Here is a 13875-nt window from a genome sequence, read left to right as displayed (position 1 = left end):
GTCATCAAGACCACAGGCAAGTTGGGGAAAGGGTTAATCATCCATGTGGCACAGTTCTGATTTCTTCCATACGTGCACAGCTGCAATTAAAACTTTAAAAATAAAGCAGGTTAATTACATTCAGAAAATTAAAATGACACCTAATTTGGAACTAAACTGTGCAGTTTGGTGTCTTGTCCAACACATGCAGACAGACAACTTTCATTTGTACATAAGGAAGATATACTTACTCAGGCAAGGAGTTGTAGAGGTTCGGCAGCAGACGCAGTGCTCAGGAGTCACAATGCAGGAGTTCAAGAGCAGGGCAAGAAGTTCAGAGCTGTATGGAAGTGATGAAGTTATCCCAACAAGTTTTCCTGCACCTCTTGGCAGCATTTAAAGGCAGGATCTGGGATGCTCACTCATGAGACTCTCTCACCTTATGGGAATTTGAAGCTGTTGGATGCACTCCTTCAGAGTGGGTCTGGGTCCCATCTGCAAAGGTAGCACCTAGTTCTAGGTGGCAAGGCTGAGCCCTCCTGTTCAGGTTCCCCCCTCGGCTTATCAAACCCCTCCTCTGCTTCGCCTGAGGGGAGAGAGCTCTACACTAAGGTTACCAGATTTTTTTCAAAGAATCTGGGGACACTTTTTTTTTTTGCAAAGAGTAAAAAAAGTAATTAAAAAAAAAAAAATGTCGCGTGGCCTTCCTCTGGACCCCGGCCTGCTCTCTTGGAGTGCTAGCCGCCGTGGAGTAGGCTTGGGTTGGGCCTGGGCTTGGCCACGTGTCCTTGCCCTCTGCTCTCCTACCTCCCCTCCTTAGCAGCAGCGGTGCGGCAAGGTCGGGGCTCCTCTCTTTTTTTCTCCTTCCTCTTTCTCTCTTCCTTCTTCTCCTCTTCTCCTCCTTCTCCCTGTGTTGGCTCCGGGGTTTTCCTGGCCCCGGAATGCCGCTGGCCAGTCGGCTGGGTGCTCTCACTCCCAGCTTGATTTGGGTTATGGGGGGGTGTCAGCGGTTTCCCCGGTTGACATGCCGGGCGTCCCTGGTTTCCCCTCGACAGTGGCGGTGGCAGTGGCAGCCTCAGCAACCTGGAGCCTGCCCGGTAGTGCAGTTGGCTCTGGCTGGCTTCAGGAGCTGCTTGCTGCCGCAGTACCTGCCATTTTGCCTCACTGAAAGTCCCCATATGATGTGTCTTCTGCTGTTGAACCAATCACGCAGCATTCATTCCCTACTAATAAATCTACAACACTTAAAATATAAATCCGGGGACATTAAATGAAACCTGGGGACATTCCTGGGACGGATTTTGTCTGGGGACAGATTTGTAAATCTGGGGACTGTCCCCGGGAAACGAGGAAGTCTGGTAACCATATTCTACACCCCCTTCCAAAATGAATGACGTTGGGGTGGAAAGAGGAGCTCTCCCTTCTCCAGCCCAGGTTCCCACCATTCAGCCCCCTCCTCTGTTTCTCCCTCTTCCTATGTCAGAACTTGCAAGTTCAAGCCCAACAACACTATGGGGCTCATGACGCTCAGGTGTTTTTTGACACTGACCCTCTCTATCCTGTTCCATTGAGCCTCAAGCCGTGCTTAAATATTCAACATTTTAAAGATTCTGCTATTGCTTTGTAAAGAAGATGGTCGACTCTCCTTCCCTGGAGTTTTCTAAAGAGAAGTCAGATGACCATCTGTCAGGGATTCTTTACCTGTGATTGTAGTGGGTTGGACTAGATGATCCTTGGGACCCCTTCCAACTCTAGATTCTATGATTGTATGGCAACATTAAGCTTTCCAGTGGCAGGTTTGCCCAGGGCTGAGGAAATGGATTCCAACAGCTTGATGCAAAGAATGCTGGGGAAAGGCTCTCACATAAAATCAGGTACATGTAGAGAATTATTTTTACTCTCACTTTGCCTTCAATCTAATGCATCTATATATCTCATAGTTAAATAAAGTTAAAAATACAGACAACTTTTTTCATTGTAATCTTTTAGTGCCCTCTACAGGATGCTGGTCAAATGAGGATTTTTGTTTTTAGGGATCTTGGAAGTATAATTTTCCCAATCAGTTGGGTGAGATTTTTATATATATATTTAAATAAAATACGAGATAGAGTCTGGTTCAGATCTGATCTGTGCTGGAGAAGAATTTCACGGCATGTAAAGCTCACTGCTCATTTGAGGTACTAGGGCAGAGCTTTCCAAACTGTATGCTGCAACACATTACTGTTGCTCCCCCAAACTCCTCCCGGGGCAGGAAAGGGGTTAGTTTAACCTCCAGTTTTCTAGCAAAACTGAATTACTGTGTTGCAAAATGATGCATGTCTAAAAAGTGTGTCACCATCATGAAAAGTTTGGAAAGCTTTGTGAAGTGTGCAGAAAAATGGAAATATTATACAGAACTATAGCATATTAGGCAAAATTGCTCTGCAGATATGTTTGTGTTCAGCAAAATCATAAATGTATGTATTAGGAGAAAGTCACACTAATCCTGGTTTATTTTCACAAGGACATTAAAAATAAAAGAATCACAGACTGCTGTGGGACTGTGAAGAACTAGACTTAAAACTGGAAAAATGAGAAACCCAGGGAACCTGAAATCAACGTATTTGCTGATCTCTAGTTTCATGTTTAAGGTTCAGCTCCACCTTGAAGAAACACTTCTCATTTTATTTTTACAGACACCACTGAGCATTCAATCTTATACATCATTTCTTGCTCACAGACCCTGTTTGATGATAAGGGTTGCTGTGTAATCTGATTGCAATCACTGTGATAAGAAATTAAAGGATCATGCTAAACATTCAGCATCAACAGATTCCAGCTGGTTTTGCTTCTTAGCAAGGCATTTTCTCCAAGTTTGAAATCCCAGGAACAGTAGCATGTTTGGTGCAATGACCTTGAATGTGGATCCTGTCGTGGCTGTTGCTTTGGCTTCCAATCACATCTCCTCTGCCCAACTCCCAGTGCATACAAATAAGGCACTTTCCCATTTGCTTCTGTTCACTGAAATTTCCGCAAAGTTCCTGACTCCCACATTATTTACTGCGCCTGAACAGTGACATTGATTGACAGTGGAGCAGGCTCAGATACAGGCTTTAGGACTGATTAGTTAGCACTGCATCAATCTACTCCGCTGTATTTGTGTCTTCTTTAATGTAATAGTATATTGGCAGCAACAGTTGGCCATAACAGAATTTTCAGTCATTAAACCTCACGTCAGCCTACTGTATTGGAAAACTGACAAGAACTGGTGAATAAAAATAGGTAGGGAAGCTATTCTAAGGGTATGAATGATTTGTGGTTAATAAACCACTTCTGAATTTCAGCAAAGGCTGGCTTTCCTTTTGCTCTGTTTGATTTTGGAGGTTTGGTCTTTCTAAAACAATTATTATAGGTCTTCAAAGCTTGTTACAGAGAATTGCATAATGACATCTGCAATTCTGTAGCCCACCAACATGGTGGCAGTCTCCTGTGGTTTTTCAGACATTGGGTGACCCTTCTCCCCTGCTGTTCATGTAGTCCAAGGCAAGAGGAGGGAAGGAAGATTACTGAGTTCATGGTGGGCTGGTGACCTGCTCTTGGTTGGGTGGGTCACACGATGTTCAGATGTAGTGATACCGTGTTGGACTTGGCTTAAAGTCCCACCCAGCTGCATCTCTCATTGAGTAACCTTCAGGCCACCCTAGGCTACCTTCAGAATTGTTTTGTGGGTAAAAGAGGGGCAATTCCCCTTTTATACTGTATTGAACTTTTAGAAGGGCACGTGGTTTACAAATGTAATACGTATTCACTTTCCCCAGATTGACCAAAGGGAGGGATCATTCATTCAGTGGAGTCTCTTGTTTCTCAATCAATAAAAAAATTGTTTTAAATAACTTGTCCCTCACCAGAGTAGGTAATGCACTTATGCCATCAATCATCTTTTGCAGCAATTGCCCCTATGAGGCCTGCTGCTTTCTGTGGTAGGGATGATGGGCAAGCTTGAGAAAGAAGAGTCTGCTGAAAAGGGAGGAAGACTGTGCAGAACTCTGAATGCTGGTTCAGTGCTGCTTTTATAATGGAAATGAAGTCTTGCTTTCTGCATTCTTACTTTGAGAGATTTGGAAGGCTGCTGGATCTAAGAGGTTTTTAAAAGGCTTCAAGTGTTTCTAAGGAACTTGGGGAGGAGGGAGCCAGGAAGGTAAGAGCTTATGCCTGCTGCAATGAGGAGTGGAGCCTTAAAGGGGCATAAAGCTTAGAGACGACAGCGTCTGACCATGCCTCATGGGTTTGGATGCAGCCTGATAGACACAGAGAGGTGGTGATGAAATAAATAGAAGCACAAAGCAGAAATCAGGCTGCCCATGCTTATTGAGCATTTTTATTTCTTTGCAGACAGATTAGATGATGTTGGCTATTTTATAAGTGCTTATCCTGAGTTCTTTTTGAAGATTTTATATGATGTTGTGCCAAAGAAACTGTTATCTCACATTTCCCAATGCATTTTCCTCTCACTTTCCTTATTGTAGAAAGTTTGATCATTGGAGGAAGTAGGTTTGTTGGAAGAATAAGGAACTGAGACAGACCAAAATCTACATATCCACCCATCCCTATTTGTATCAAGGTTGTTTTTGTGTATGCATCCTCTGTGTCATCTCCTCTTTTTGATACTGTTTATCTGGCCTTATTATTAGACAAATGGGTAGTTATTTAGTTTATTATTTTGTATTTTTTACTGTCAGGGAAAAGTATATTTTTACTGTCGGGGTGCTTGTGCGATTTTCCTGTCTCAGGTACCAGAGTAACTTCTCTTGACTTGGGGACTGTGGATCTTGACTTGCAGAGGTTGGGTACTAGTGACTGCTTTGCCTCAGGCAATAAAATGTCTTGAACTGGCCCTGCAAATATAACACAATGTAACATAAATGTGTATGTGAGAGGAGAGCACCTTATTTTTGAATGTGGCTAGGTTCTGACAGAGCAGAGGGACATACTGCATTTCAAAGTGTACACACAGGATGTCATGTGAGGATGCGGCAAAGATGTACATCCCAATGCACATCAGGTTGGCTTCAGTTCTCCTGTGAGTGTTCTCTGGACAGTTCCCTGACAGCTTTTATGTAATGTGGTAAAAGGCTCACAGTGTGTAGAAATCACTCCCACGAGAGATCCTGATGGCCAGCAACTTGAATGGCTTTAAAAATGGATTGGACAAATTAATGGAGGGTAAGGATTTCAATGGCTGCTAGACACAATGGCTGTGCTACATCTGCCATGTTCTGTATGCTGTACTATCAGAGGCTGTATGCCTTCATGTACCAGTTGCTGGGAATTGCAACTGGGGAGTGCACTGTTGCACTCAGATCCTGCTTGTGGGCTTCCCAAAAGAGTCATCTGGTTGTCCACTATGACAACAGGATGCTGGACCAGATGGGCCTTTGGCCTGATCCTGCAGGGCTCTCCTTAAGTTCTTATACCTGCATCTTGATGCCTTCTTAATACTCCTGCAATTTTGGGGGAAATAATTTAACTCCCGTTTGTTTTGCTTTCCTCCCCTTCCCAGCCACTGTCCCACCCAACTCATCCATCACCAGAATCTCCACCTTTCAAACTCCTCTTGGACAGATGCCAGTCTGTGCCACTCTCCCAAAGTACCCCAATGGGGCTGGATCAGCTTGGCCGGCAGCGGAAGTTGCTGTTGAGTGCTGGTGGTAAGTAATGTTTCGCGTGGACTGTTTTGAAGCAAAGTTCTTTGCTCTGAAAGGCGAGGTTGCAATGGGGGTGTGTGCATGAGGGATGGTGGCGAGGGAACATGATAGAATGCTGTGAAATTGTGCACAGTGGAGAGAAAGTGCATTAGGGCACATTTTCCCTTCTTATTTGGGTCATCTAAATAAATTGATAGACAGTTCTTTACACAACATTCAGTTATTCACTGCCAACAGACATGGCGTGGCTGCTAGCTTTAGAGGGTGATTTGACAAATTCACAGTGAAGTTACAAGCTGTTATAGTGATATATACCATCTCTGGTTTCAGAGGCAGCAAGGCACTGAGTACCAGCTGCTGGGAGCAACAGCAGCTGAGGGCTATCATCTTTACATTGCATTTCTAGGCTTCTCAGGGGCACCTGAGTTCATCACCATGAGGATGGGAATGTTGAATGGGATGGGCCTTCTGTCTCATCCAGGCTTCACCAACACAGTGCCCTCCAGATGTTTTGGACTATAACTCCCTTCAGCCCCAGCTGTGTGAACCATAGTCTGAAACATTGGAGGCCAAGTTGGTGAAGTCTGGTCTTAATCCAGTCAGACTCCTCTTGTGCTCCTTTGATCATCTTTGGAGCTAAGTCCTGGTTGAGGTACAAAGGCTAAATCTCTTCCAGTCATGCCCCTGAGGTTGAAGTTCTGACACTTGATTTCCATGAAAGTAAGGTTTCAAAATGGAACATAATGCTTGAAAACATGGGTCTTACTCTCCATCTCCCTCCCCATTTCCCCCCTCAGAACAGCTGTATAAGGTAGGCTAGTTGGAAAGTATGTGAGTGGACTTCATAGCTGAAAGGGGACTTGAACTTAGGTCTTCCCTGGTCCAAGTGTAATGCCCCATCCCAAACTCAGAAATGGATTCATTAAAGACTGTTGTGAGCCCAAAGCTCCCATTCATAGAGGAAGTCCCACTGTTTCTCTGCATGAATCACTACTCCTGTTTTCCTCTTCAGTTGATTTCTGCTGGAAGCAAGTAATTTTGTGTCCATCCATTGGTTGTGATTGGGTCATTCATTAACTCCTGATGCAGAGATGCAGCAAAATTAACCACTCTTAGGGCTTATGTACAGTTTATCTTGTTCTGCTGTTTTCCCGCGGGGAAAACCCACTCTTTAGTGTTCATTTGGAGCAAACGGCAATTTGGGTTTTCCCTGGATTGTCATTTTTTCTGATCTAACACCAAAGAACAGATTTTCCCTTGGAAAGGAGCAGGGCAATGAGAAAACTACTCAGATCTATGGCTAGAAAGTGTGGGTCAAATGGAAAACCACTCAAACTCATGTTTTCTAGACACGGCACAAGCGAAAGTTAGGACGAGCCCTTAGACTCTAGAGAATGTTGTTTGCTGCATCTCTGTATGAGTCACTGCTCTGGGCCTGCCTCCTTTGATCAGCTTCCACTGAAGTCTGTGCATCAGACATGCTTGGATTATCATCATTCCTACTGCAGATGCAGCATAATTACCACACTTCATCTCTTCATGATTATCTGCTTTGGCTCCATTCCTTTCTAATTAGCTAACCCCAAGTTAGGCTCAACTCCTCCATATCTCTGCAATGGGTGTGTTTGCATCATTCAGTCCCTCCCAGTACAGAGTAGCAGTATTTCCCACTTTTTAGAGGAAAGCTGGAGATTGTGTCTCTGTTTGAGTTGCTTCCCTCCTCCCAATCAGGCGTGCTATCAGAAACATTGGGGAGCTGTTTCTCTGAAGGTGGGTGGTTCTGGACCCTTTTGCATATTAAAAAGTGATGACTGTGAGGATGTTGAATGATGGGTGCCTCCCCTTGGAATTCAGAAAAAAAAATTGCGTTGTGCAATGGTTTGTCAATGCTGTGCTATCCACTGTCCATCTTACTTTTATTTGTTTCTTCAACATATGCTGCTTTCAGATGTTGTGGGTCTCCAATTCCCACCAGCCCCAGCCACTGCTGGGAGTTTTAGTTCAGTGAGTTCAACAGGGCCACAGGTTCCCCACCCCAGGTTTACAGCCTGCATCTCAATTTTCCCTTGTTGTGCCATTGTACTGTATTGATTTTAAGTTTCAGGATAGGACTATGGAGACTTGCATTGTAATTCCTTCTCAGCATGACTGGGTGAGCCAGTTGTGCTTTCTCTCCCTCTCTCTTTTTCAGCCTAACCTACATTGCTGAGTTGTTGTGAGGTTAATGGGTGTGTGTGTGTGTGTGTGTGTGTGTGTGTGTAATGAACCATGAACACTGCCTCGAGGTGATACAAATAATCCTTAATGAATTAATCTCATTGAATGACTTCATTTTAGTGTATTAGTGAATTTCACTAGTCAGCTGAGTTCCTGAACAAAGATTTGAACTATGTTTTACCCATTCAAACCCACTGCTCTTTCCTTTCCCACCCACCCATTGCCGGATCCTCTAGTTTTGGGTCATAGATCTATTGCAGCCTTCCCCAAGTTTGGGACTACAACTCCCATCAGCCCTAGTACTCAGGGGCCATGGGAGTTGTAGTCCAAAACATCTGGATGGCACCAGGTTAGGAGAGTCTGCATTACAGTGCTGCATACTCCCAGATAAATATGGGGTGCACCTATATTGTCTGGTGTAGTGGAGGAAATTTAGCAAAATACAGACTGAACTTTATTGAGGAATTCATCCCAAATCCAGCTGCTTTTGGTAGGCGCTCTTCTCCCTTAAAGCGATGACAAGCCCAAGGGAGGGAGGGAGTGAACACACAAACCCCCACATGTGCAGTTTGTGATGTGCTGAAGCCACGTGCAGCCTGCTGACTCAGGAGCCTGCCTAAGCAGCAGCTGTGGACTTGCACGTGGTCTCTGCGCTTCTCTGCAGCCTCTGCTTCCCATTGTGTGTCACTTCCAAGCGAGAACAGTGCGAAAAAGGAGGATGTGGCTTTGCACCCTATCAAAAGACAGCCGTGCCTCTCTGGAAATCTCAAAGGCTGCTCTTCTTACAGCACTAGCTAGGGGGAGCTTAATTCTTGGCTTAATTCAAATCATACCTTTTAATTTTAGAAACTTTGATTCCTCAGTAGGAATGGTTCCAGAATTCTCATCCATGTTCTCCCCCAGATTTTGGAGTTTTGAACCACAGAGCCTCAAGCTTGCTGATCAGAAGGTCGGCGGTTCGAATCCCCACAATGGGGTGAGCTCCCGTTGCTCAGTCTCTGCTCCTGCCAACCTAGCAGTTTGAAAGCACGAAGGGCAAGTAGATAAACAGGTACCCCTCCGGCAGGAAGGTAAACGGCGTTTCCGTGCTCTGCTCTGGTTTGCCAGAAGCGGCTTAGTCATGCTGGCCACATGACCTGACAGCTGTACGCCTGCTCCCTCGGCCAGTAAAGCGAGATGAGCTCCGCAGCCCCAGAGTCGTCCACGACTGGACCTAATGGTCAGGGGACCCTTTACCTTTATTCTTGTTTCTGGAGTGGAACGCTGTTACATAAGAGCACAGGGAGTGGGGAAGCTTGTTGCTCTCCAGGTGTTGCTGGATTTACACCTGTCATCACCTTGGCTGGCTGTGCTGGCTGTGGCTGATGGGAATTGGAGTCCAGCAACATCAGGAGGGCCACACATTCTCCATCTCTGCATTCGAGAACCCTCCATTGTTTACCCCTAATATTGTTGAAAACACCCTCTATGCACCAATTGTGCTAGCATTCTTTGTTCCTACATAGGTATTTTCCCTCCCACCCCTTCCAAGTACACAGTTTTAAAAGTACTGCTTTTAAAAAAGCCATCTTGAATAGCATGCCTATATACCTGGTTGTATCCAAGGTTCTTTGATGTGGTGCACCAATGCACAGGAGCGCAAGTGCATACTGGTCATGCAGTGAACTGACGGAACAGAAAGCAGCAAGAGACTATGCATGCCCCATTTCTGTAATTTATTTTAGAGAGTTCCTGCAGGTCAGGGGTGGCTAGTCCATTGCACTCCAGATGATGTTGGACTTGGAACCCCCAGTAGCCCCAGGCCAGCATCGCCAATAGTAAGGAGACTGGATAATTTCTGTGTAAACTGGAGCATAAATTCCCAGTGTTCACTTTTTTATCCCATGTCCAGAATGGAAACTAATCAGGCGAATATGATACGCATTTTTGTTTGCCCACTCACTGGTTGTGTTTGTTATTAGTCAGAGTGATCTGACTTCTGGTCAAGATGGCAACAGAGATGGTTGGGTGAAAAGAAAGCTCTTCTTTGTTCTTTTTAAGCATTGCTTGATGCTTAATTCACTTTCTGCATTAAATGGATGAATTAATCCCAGGGATTCTTAATATTCAGGATGTAATAAGCATAGAGAACCTCTTTTTATGACTGCCATCATGCACTTTGTGGTGACATTTCAGAAATGGCAGGTGGCAAAAGGAGTATATGGTAAAACGACATAAGTTCTGGAATCAGGGAACGATCAGATTCTTTGGAAACCCTATTTGTACACCCCTGATCCATGAGGATTAGGAGACCTAAATGATAATGAAATTGTTGATCTTATTGGTTTGGAGGAACCCTGAATTTGTGATTATCACAAAAATGTAAATCACCATTGCAGAAAGCAGCACCTACCCTGTGTAGAAAATGATTCTAGAGACTCTTTCTGTGGAGCATATAAGATTTCTAAACTCTTTCTTAGCTTTACCTAATCAGTCACAAGATAAAATAATTGACAGAATATCATCCTTGAGATACACTCTTATTCATCTACGAGGCCTTGATAAAGCCATAATTATTCAAGAAGAAGATATAGAGATAATGAGCAACCAAGAGAGATCTGAGCAGGGGAACAGAGGAGGTTAACCTTCTTTAAAATAAGGGCAAAATACCAGGGGAGATTTACTCCCTCACTAAAGAATGGTAACTTAATGTGCCTCCTAGGGGCCCGACGACTAGAGCAAAATGGCAACAAAGAACATATTGCAGCTCAGAAAAATGGGGACAATATGAATCTTTAAGGCACCACAACACAATAGTACAAAAATAACTCTTGAAGACCCAGAAAGGAAATCGGTTTGTTTTTGTGGACGAAAGAGGGAACTTTATATAAATGGAATGACAGGTTACTTATCAAAACAAAAGTCTGATGGTAATGGGGGAGGGGAATAAGGGGGATGGGATTTTTATGTCATGGAACGTGTGGGGACTAGGTAATCCCATAAAGAGATTTGGAGTTTCTGAAAACCTTTGGAAGTTCTGCCCAAACATAATCTGCCTGCAGGAAACACACCTTCATTCTAGGTGGACATGCTTGCGGACTCACAGATACTTTGGGGAGCATTTCTCAGATCCTGGGATGCCCAATGTGATGCCTCCTTCCTAATAAGGGTCACTCAGATCCTGAGAGACATTGCATATTCTTAAAGGGGAAATTGGGATCAAAATCCTTAACTATTGCTTCTATCTATGGTCCAAACTCCCATCAGTGGATGTTTTTAGTACACACCTTTTCTCTTTTCGAGAAATTTAAGGAGGATGACTTCTTGATTGGTGGCTATCTTAATATGTCACATTGTGATGGCTTGGACAGGAAGGGTCAGGGAGCCCCAGTTTCTCTGTCCAGGGAGTGCACAATTGCAAATATTTTAGTCTGTCATGGCTTGGTGGACCCAGTTGTCACTTTCTGTTTCTCTTGTTATGGGTCCCTCTCCAGAATAGATTGTCTTAATAGATTCTTCCCACCTTGAGGGGTCCTCAACCTAGTTTCAAGCATAAAGTTATCAGCAGAGTTTTAATAGTTCTGTAGAGTTCTGAGCTTTTATTTCCCTCTGCATAATTACTTATTAAATATTTACTAAATTTTCATCCTGCCTCTCCTTGTATGTTGTTTTCTCTCCATCCCCATTTTATCCTCACAATCACCCCTCAAGGTAGGTTAGACTGAAAGTGATAACTGACCCAAGGCCATGCAGTGAGCTCCAGAGCTGAGGGGGATTTGAACCTAGGTCTGCTCAAACTTTCTCTGATATTCTTTCTTGCCCAATGAGTAGATGTTGGCATGCCCAAATTCCCTCTAGGGATTTAGAACTCGAGAACTGGGGAGAAACAAGTTTGCAAAAAAAGAAAGAAAAATAAATCTGCTTTTCCAAATGTGTTTTTCTTTCATCCCACTTTTTGTTGAAACTTGTCCCGGCAGCTGAGAGTGATCTGGGGTCGAAAACCTTGGAGGTGCATCGTGCTGGGAAGAATGGCAGGCGTAGATGGAGACCTCTCAAGCCCGGAGGGGAGCAGTTGCTACTCAATAAAGTAAGTCACCATCTGAAAATGTGTGCCTAACTGCGTCGACAGCATCATTTATCTGCTGCATAGCTAGCTGTGAAAAGAAGATGAAGAAGATGACTCTGTGTAACTTGCGTAAATATAATTTGCTTCAGCAGCAGCACATTCTTGTTGTTTTAAAGCGTTATTATTCTTAGCAATTAGTCACTGAATTATTTTGTGACTCAGTAAAAACTAGCACATTAACCTCCCCATTTCTGTTGGATATTACTGTTGGAATATTCTTCCTTCGGCAGTCTTACTTTTTGAAGATGGAAAAACAAAGTAATTTTCAAAACGTTTGTAGCTTCGATCTGCTTTTTCCTTATCCTTTGTGGCAATAGAATGGAAGTGATCTCAGCAGCATGTCTGTGCAACTGGTTTCATTACAAAGTGCTTTTCTCATGTACAGTTAATTTGCAGGGCTGTTTTGCACCTTGGTTGAATTTCGAACTTCTGTGCACATGTTTGTAGTCTAGGGCTTGCAGACCAGGTTGTGGAAATGTGTATTTTGATAAGAATTGCCTGGTCTCTCCTGACAGCGTAAGGCCAACCGTCAGACAAAGTGAGATGGTAGATTCTCCTTCAACTTATGTGCGATCAACTTGTGCGTATACGTGCATCACAGGAAATAATTAAATAATTCAATTCAAACCTGGAAATGGTGGGCGAGAGCTGGAGAGTACTTGTGACTCCTGAAGAGACCCTCCTCCAAGCCTGAAGAGGATGTCAATGAGAGTGGTGAAAGCCCTGAAGAGACAGGAGGGACAGTGGGACTTTGTTTATGTTGCTCAGCCTCCCTGTCAAATAGCTGATGCGTGTAGTAGTGCAGCTGCAGCCACCAATTTTCCACGCATCCTCCAGCCTCCAGCTGGCTCCCAAGCCTCCATCCTAGTTGCAGATATTTTTGGATACAGTATTTTTGGTCTGGATTGGAGAGAGTGGCAGAGAAGGCGCTTAAATGGTATTTAGAGGGCGCTCCCCACATAACGCGATTTTCGCTTATGCAAACAGGGACCCTGAATGTAACCTGCTGTACTTTTTAAGTACGTTTGGCTTCTGTATGTGGAATGTGGGGTAGGAGGCATGAAAAATAGCCTAGAGCTTGTCTCCTGAACCTCAGACCTTGAGACTTTTGGGTGGCATGCAGATTCAGAGTTCCGGAGTTCAGCCGTGGTGCATCATTAAACAGGGTATGCAGTTTGGGCTATTGTAAGTGCTGCCAGTTAGGATAGGAGGTAAATTGTGGATGCAGCAAATCGTTTTTAAAAAGAGAAAGAAATCACATGCCTCTCCTCACTATTTCAGAATTACCACCCTCTTTCCAATGTGTTTACAAAAAGGTTTTATTATCACATGTATTTGTGTTTAACACTCAGTGTTTTGACTTTGAAATCCCTATTCAGAGAGATAGAGATATGATGCCTACTGGAGGAACATGCTGGAGAAAGGAAGTAATGTAAACTTAAGAATGGGGGAGAAGGGCAGGCGATGGGTCCCTGTGTCAGGAGAAATATTTGCATACTTCCATGAAACGTCTGGTGTCCCTTAGGGCAGTGGTGAGATAATGACATAGTAACCCATCCCAAGTATATTGCAGAGGAACCTTATAGATGCTGTTCTAAACTTCAAAAGTGTGTGCAGAGGCTATACATGTTTATTCTGCACTCATTTGCTATATGGAAAGGATTACTAGGCTTGACTGTGCGTGGTGGTTTTTTATTTTTTTATTTTTACACCGCTTGGGAGAAAATGCTTTTCAAGGGATCGCAGCTGTTGATGAGACAGTTTGCTGTACTTTGGACAGTAACATCTGGGAAGGAAAGGCTTGCAGAAAAAGGTTTTCAATTTTGGGAGCCTCTTTATCTCCCTGCCAAGGCTGCCACCTTTAATTGCTCCTTGTTTCTTCATTTATTG

The 13875-nt window shown here is 44.0% G+C and overlaps 1 protein-coding gene across 2 annotated transcripts in view; it reads left to right on the top strand.

Annotated features, from left to right (window-relative positions):
- The window catches only part of ARHGEF9 (Cdc42 guanine nucleotide exchange factor 9), a 261134-nt gene that overhangs the window by 44316 nt on the left and 202943 nt on the right, over nt 1–13875 (top strand). For both annotated transcript variants that reach the window (XM_080989724.1, XM_080989725.1), the window contains exons 3-4: nt 5519–5666; nt 11837–11946. In XM_080989724.1, coding sequence (XP_080845850.1) covers nt 5519–5666; nt 11837–11946 — 258 coding nt within the window. The remainder of the gene's footprint in view (nt 1–5518; nt 5667–11836; nt 11947–13875) is intronic.

The sequence above is a fragment of the Podarcis pityusensis genome, assembly GCF_964106645.2.
Source record: "Podarcis pityusensis genome assembly, chromosome: Z".
Taxonomy (NCBI): domain Eukaryota; kingdom Metazoa; phylum Chordata; class Lepidosauria; order Squamata; family Lacertidae; genus Podarcis; species Podarcis pityusensis.
Note: the sequence above shows the minus strand (reverse complement) of the source record. Positions and strands in the feature narration are given on the sequence as shown.